The sequence below is a fragment of the Nuphar pumila genome, chromosome 2, assembly GCF_984573655.1.
Source record: "Nuphar pumila chromosome 2, dmNupPumi1.hap1.1, whole genome shotgun sequence".
NCBI classification, from domain to species: domain Eukaryota; kingdom Viridiplantae; phylum Streptophyta; class Magnoliopsida; order Nymphaeales; family Nymphaeaceae; genus Nuphar; species Nuphar pumila.
In genome coordinates this window covers 13,558,041-13,562,876 of record NC_143250.1, presented here as the reverse complement: position 1 = coordinate 13,562,876, position 4,836 = coordinate 13,558,041, and the positions used below count along the sequence as shown (strand labels likewise).

At 38.2% G+C, this 4,836-nt stretch overlaps 1 protein-coding gene across 1 annotated transcript; it reads left to right on the top strand.

Annotated features, from left to right (window-relative positions):
* Positions 1–461: 461 nt before the first annotated feature.
* Positions 462–4,836, top strand: LOC149844812 (protein JASON-like). The gene is made up of 7 exons (XM_089986332.1): positions 462–576; positions 890–977; positions 1,084–1,187; positions 2,578–2,834; positions 3,654–4,485; positions 4,571–4,653; positions 4,779–4,836. Exons 1-7 carry the CDS (start codon positions 487–489, stop codon positions 4,834–4,836), a joined length of 1,512 nt encoding a protein of 503 aa, XP_089842458.1. The 5' UTR covers positions 462–486.

Here is a 4,836-nt window from a genome sequence, read left to right as displayed (position 1 = left end):
TGAAGACAATCCATTTCTTTGAAATCCCATTTTCTCCCGCTCATTCCTTGATTTCAATTTCCACTCATCCAGCAAAACCCACAATTTAAATCACAGAAACAGAAAGTTGCGAGGTTTTGTGGGGGTTTTTTCCCTATCTTCGTCCGCTTCCTTACCCGTCGGAATCCGCCACCGTTTTTTCTCGACTCCCATTTTCTCCCTCCCTTCGTCGGCTTCAATTTCTCACAGATCCAACACTCCCCATTTTGACTCTCTGAAGAGAACTAGTGTTTTTGGGGGTTTTCCCTCTCTTCTCTTTCTTACCTGTCAGAACCAAAGTCTTATCTGGCCGCCTTCTTTCTTTAGCTTCTTTTTCCCCTATTTTTGGTCGCTTTTTTCATTTGTGACCCAGAATTCTTGGTTGAGCGAAATTCTAGGATTTGCTGTTCCGATTATTTCTTTCTCAGATTTTCTGTGAGAACTTTCAACAGTCAACGGGAAAAAGAAATGGGTTGTTTCTTTGGATGCTTTCGGATTAAAGACAAGCACCCGCCGAATGCACACCTCTTCTCTCGTGCAGTTTCATCGAAGAACAGGGTAAGAACTTCCGTGCTGCCGATTATTTCTTACTTACCGTGATTTGCAGTCTCTAAAGAATCCGATTTCTTGTGTGGGGTTTTTATTGGTAACTTGAATAAGATATATAATGTGTTCTATTTTGATTTTTTTTACCTTTTTGGATCATTTTGTTATATTTGTGCATTTGACGGGATTCTCGTGTACACTTCGGCATTATCTCTTGTTATTTGGTTCTGCAAATCAGGTTTATTAAAACGATTCATCATATTCATGATCGTTTTGATTTTCTTCCTTTCTTGGGTCATCTAATTCTCATTAATGCATTGACTAGGAGCATTTAGTGTCTCCAAATCGGCTTGCGGCTCTTATATATGCTTCTGAGCAGCACGATGATGATGGTTCACCTCTTCCTAGCAAAGGTAGATTGTTGTTACACTGCCTTAGGCTTAGGTTATTCGATAAATCCAAACTACTGTTTGGCTTTTGCCGATGCTATTGAATCTGAACCTTAGTATGTTTTCTTAGGCCGAACTTCTCCCTGCGACAATCTTGTACTCATTAGTCCACAATCAAATGCGCGTGGTGCAAGTAGAGATGAAAATGCTGATGAGAGGGAGCTGAAGAAGGAGGTGGGTACCTTGCCCTAATATCTTGGATTGTGTTTTTTTGTCTATGCTGATTGATACATGCAAAACTAGAACTCATTCTTTTCATAATTTCGTCTGTCTAGTGCATTATGTACCATAATTTTTATATTCAGTGTAGGCTGTATCCTGCTGTTATAAGGGATCAGTTTTGGTAATTGCCATGAAAATGTGCTTATTTTGTATTGGGGTGACACTATTAATTGTTCTCTTTGTTATGTATCTTTCTTGTATCCTTATCTCCATGTCTATGTTACTAGGCCCATCGCTCATCCGGTTGTATTTCAGCATAAAACAACAGGTCTATCTTTTGGATCTTTCCAACAAGGCAACAAATCATTTTCATGCACAGGTCACATTTCAACTAGGCAGCATTTGCTGCGCTTCCTTGATAATGACATATTATTTATGGGAAGGTTGTATGTGTTTTTTGTTAGAAATGCTATCAAATTGTATCTTTATTCATAAATAGCGTGACACATATGGAGTGAAATATCAATGAGAGCTGCTTCTATGTAAATTCAAAATTGCAAGAAAGGAAGTGGGAGAAAATATCTCTATAAAAGTGCATGATATTTAGTGATACAAGGAGAAAAGGAAGGAAAATTCTATATAAACATACAGAAGCCTTTTGGGAGATAGTGGCCACTGTTGGCGAATGCCAAAGCTAATAGCTTGTTGAAGAAGCCTGTTGTTGTCCACGTGGAATCTCACTACTACATTCATATATTTATTATTGATGCATAAATTTACATAAGAGTTCTCTTTACATGGTTCAATATATGGCTGAAGTCTTATACTTGTCATTTCTATTTCATATGCATTATTATGCTGTCATTTGCATTCGACACATTTCTGGTGCTGAAAAGTAAGGGTGACATGAAAATTTCCATTTCCATTCTGCTCTCTCATATTTTAGGTTTTTTCTGAGATCCATCCAAGAGATGACACTGATGATTTTTAACTGGTACCTGGAACATTCTTTTGTGTATGCCCATGGGCATGGTGTGGTTGTTAAATACATTTCTGCACAACCACACTTTATCCTGTTTTAAAGTTGTGGAAAATGATAGTATGTACTGTGGACCATTTTCATGCTATTTGAGTTAAAAGCTCTCTTTAAACAAGTTTGGGTATTCAATATTTTCCTTTTAAACAAGGTTTCTTGTGCTATATTTTATTTACAGGTAGAATATTTTGATTCCGTTCAACTCTTAGTTGAATTTGGTATTTGTTGATGTGGAATCTGGTACTTTGTTCTGTAGATTGTATCTATCTTGGTTCTGCAATAGTTATATTTATGTTTAATATATTTTTTCTGCAATTTTCTTAAGCTGAAGAGATTTAGCCTTGATGATTTATCAATTTTCAACAGGTCAAGTTACTGAAGTCCTGCGGAGCAGTACTAAATACTCCTGCAGAGTTGCGAAAACCTACTGAGAAAGTCAAGAAATCAAATACTAATGATCCGGATGCATCCTCTGAAATCTACTCTTCTCCTGCTCCTTGTGGGAAAAGGCAATGTGAGAAGCAAGAGGCTGTGGCATCCACATCACCTGCAAATCTATATGAAGAATCCAAGATATCGCAGCCTCATGAAAATTCATCTCATCCGAGTCATATTTCAACCAGGTACCATTTGCTATGACTAATGTCATATTATTCAAAGATGTTCAACTGAAACACAACTCAATACTTAAATAGATTGGGTGCCATATTTTGTCACCAAAGTCTTGACCTGGATAGTTTTTCCTGGGTGAATATAAAAGAACTGGATGATTTATCGGAGCCTTTTAGTTTGGTGCTATCAGGGAGGATCCAGCTTCACCTCACTGGTTTGGTGCTATGGGAGCCTTTTGGCTTAGGTCTGCGACTTCTTTTTACTATATAAGTTAGACAGGAGGTATAAGATGGGGCAGGGCATTTGTTTGCTGATCTTTCATCTTATTGATAGGAACCTTACCAACAGGGATAAAGCCCATCCATTTGGAAACTATTGTTACTTACATGCACATTTATGTACTATATAAAATGGTATTTGTATGTCTGCTCTTTAACCAAGTTGTGTGACTTATTGCTCAGGCTCCACTCGTTAAGCATCAGGCATGGAAACTAGACTTCAGCTTGTGTTGCTAGTCTGGTTACCAAGCTCATAATCTTGCAAAGTTTCCCTGCTGTAGTTGCTTACACGTAGCTCAACTCGTTTACCTGCACTACTTGGTTGTCTCTTCCACAGTTTGGTTTTAATGTTAAAAATGTCTGTGCAACTTGACATCTGGTGTTACTCTCCTCTAGCTTTGTCAAGATGGAGCAAATTAGTGAATGCAGATGATGTTGCCAGAACTTGGAGGCAGTCCTAAAATCATGAACTGTATGTTCACTATAGCAGTGGGGCTTGTACATGTATCATGTACTATGTTCTTGACTATTTCTGCCTTTTTGAAATTATAGGTCAGAGGGACAGAAAAAACCCGGAGATATTGATTGTGACAATGGGGATGATTGTCTACAACAGCCAAAGGATGTGTTTGTTTCTTCTGAAGTTTTGATCACAGACTCAAAGAATGGTTTAGATGCTTCACTTTCAACTAGTTTCATGCATCCAGTAGAAGCTGTCCAGAGCAAGAAGTTTGTCCATTTTGAATGTTCTGGAAAGGAAACATCTGATTTGTTGGCAAGAAAGTTTGATTCTTCTGTTGTTGAGGAGAGGCAAAGCCAACTTGGGCGAAAAATGTCACCTTATCCTACTCCATTGAGACTGACTGATGAAATGCAGACTCCTGGGACAGTTTATACACACCCAGAAAATTATGTAAAGGGCAAGAATGCTCGGATTAGATCACAATATGTTTATCCAGTGACAAGGCCTGTTGAGAATTCAACTCAATGGCAAGCACTTAAGGATGACCTAGAAACTGAACATATGGACTATTCTGAAGAAGTTTCACCAAAGAATAGCATAGATAGTCCTGGAATGAAGCCTGGCAGACACTGGAACCCTGTTTTGGAATCTTGTGGGTCATCTGATGATGTTAATGAGGTCAAGGTTTCAGATAAAACTTTATCTGTTAGTTCGAGTTTGGCTGAATGGTTGAAGCCAGCACATCCCAAAGATATAGGAAGTAGAAACTGTACAGCTAATTCCAATGGCAGCAAGAGCTCTGATATAGACCGGCCTATTATTGGTATAGTTGCTGCACATTGGAACGATGAGCAGAAGAGTGTTTCACCAAAGGGCTGGGATGGCAATGGCATACCAAATTCAACAAGCAAATACAAGGAGGTATAGCATGATCATACTCTTTCTTTCTATCCATTTTTCTTGTTGATCTCTAACACAACAAATTTGTGGGCCTATTATTTTTCAGGATCAGAAAGTAAGCTGGCATGCAACTCCATTTGAAGAAAGACTAGAGAAAGCACTATCTGATGAGAAGCTTTATCCTCAAAGGTATAAAGCACTGTCTGATGAGAAGCTTTATACTCAAAGGAAGAGTTGATAGTTATCTAAACATTTATTGAATGTTATATCAGCAATTGAATCTTATAATGTTTACCTGTTCATTTGATTGACAGGGGGCATCTTTTTGGTCTTGATGAGAATGAGTCGGATACTGCAGCATCCAGATGTTAG

Coding starts and splice junctions, on each gene's coding strand:
- LOC149844812 (XM_089986332.1), top strand. CDS start 487: ATGGGTTGTTTCTTTGGATGCTTTCGGATTAAAGACAAGCACCCGCCG. Junction 577..889: donor CAGTTTCATCGAAGAACAGG/GTAAGAACTTCC, acceptor TGCATTGACTAG/GAGCATTTAGTGTCTCCAAA. Junction 2,835..3,653: donor CCGAGTCATATTTCAACCAG/GTACCATTTGCT, acceptor TTGAAATTATAG/GTCAGAGGGACAGAAAAAAC.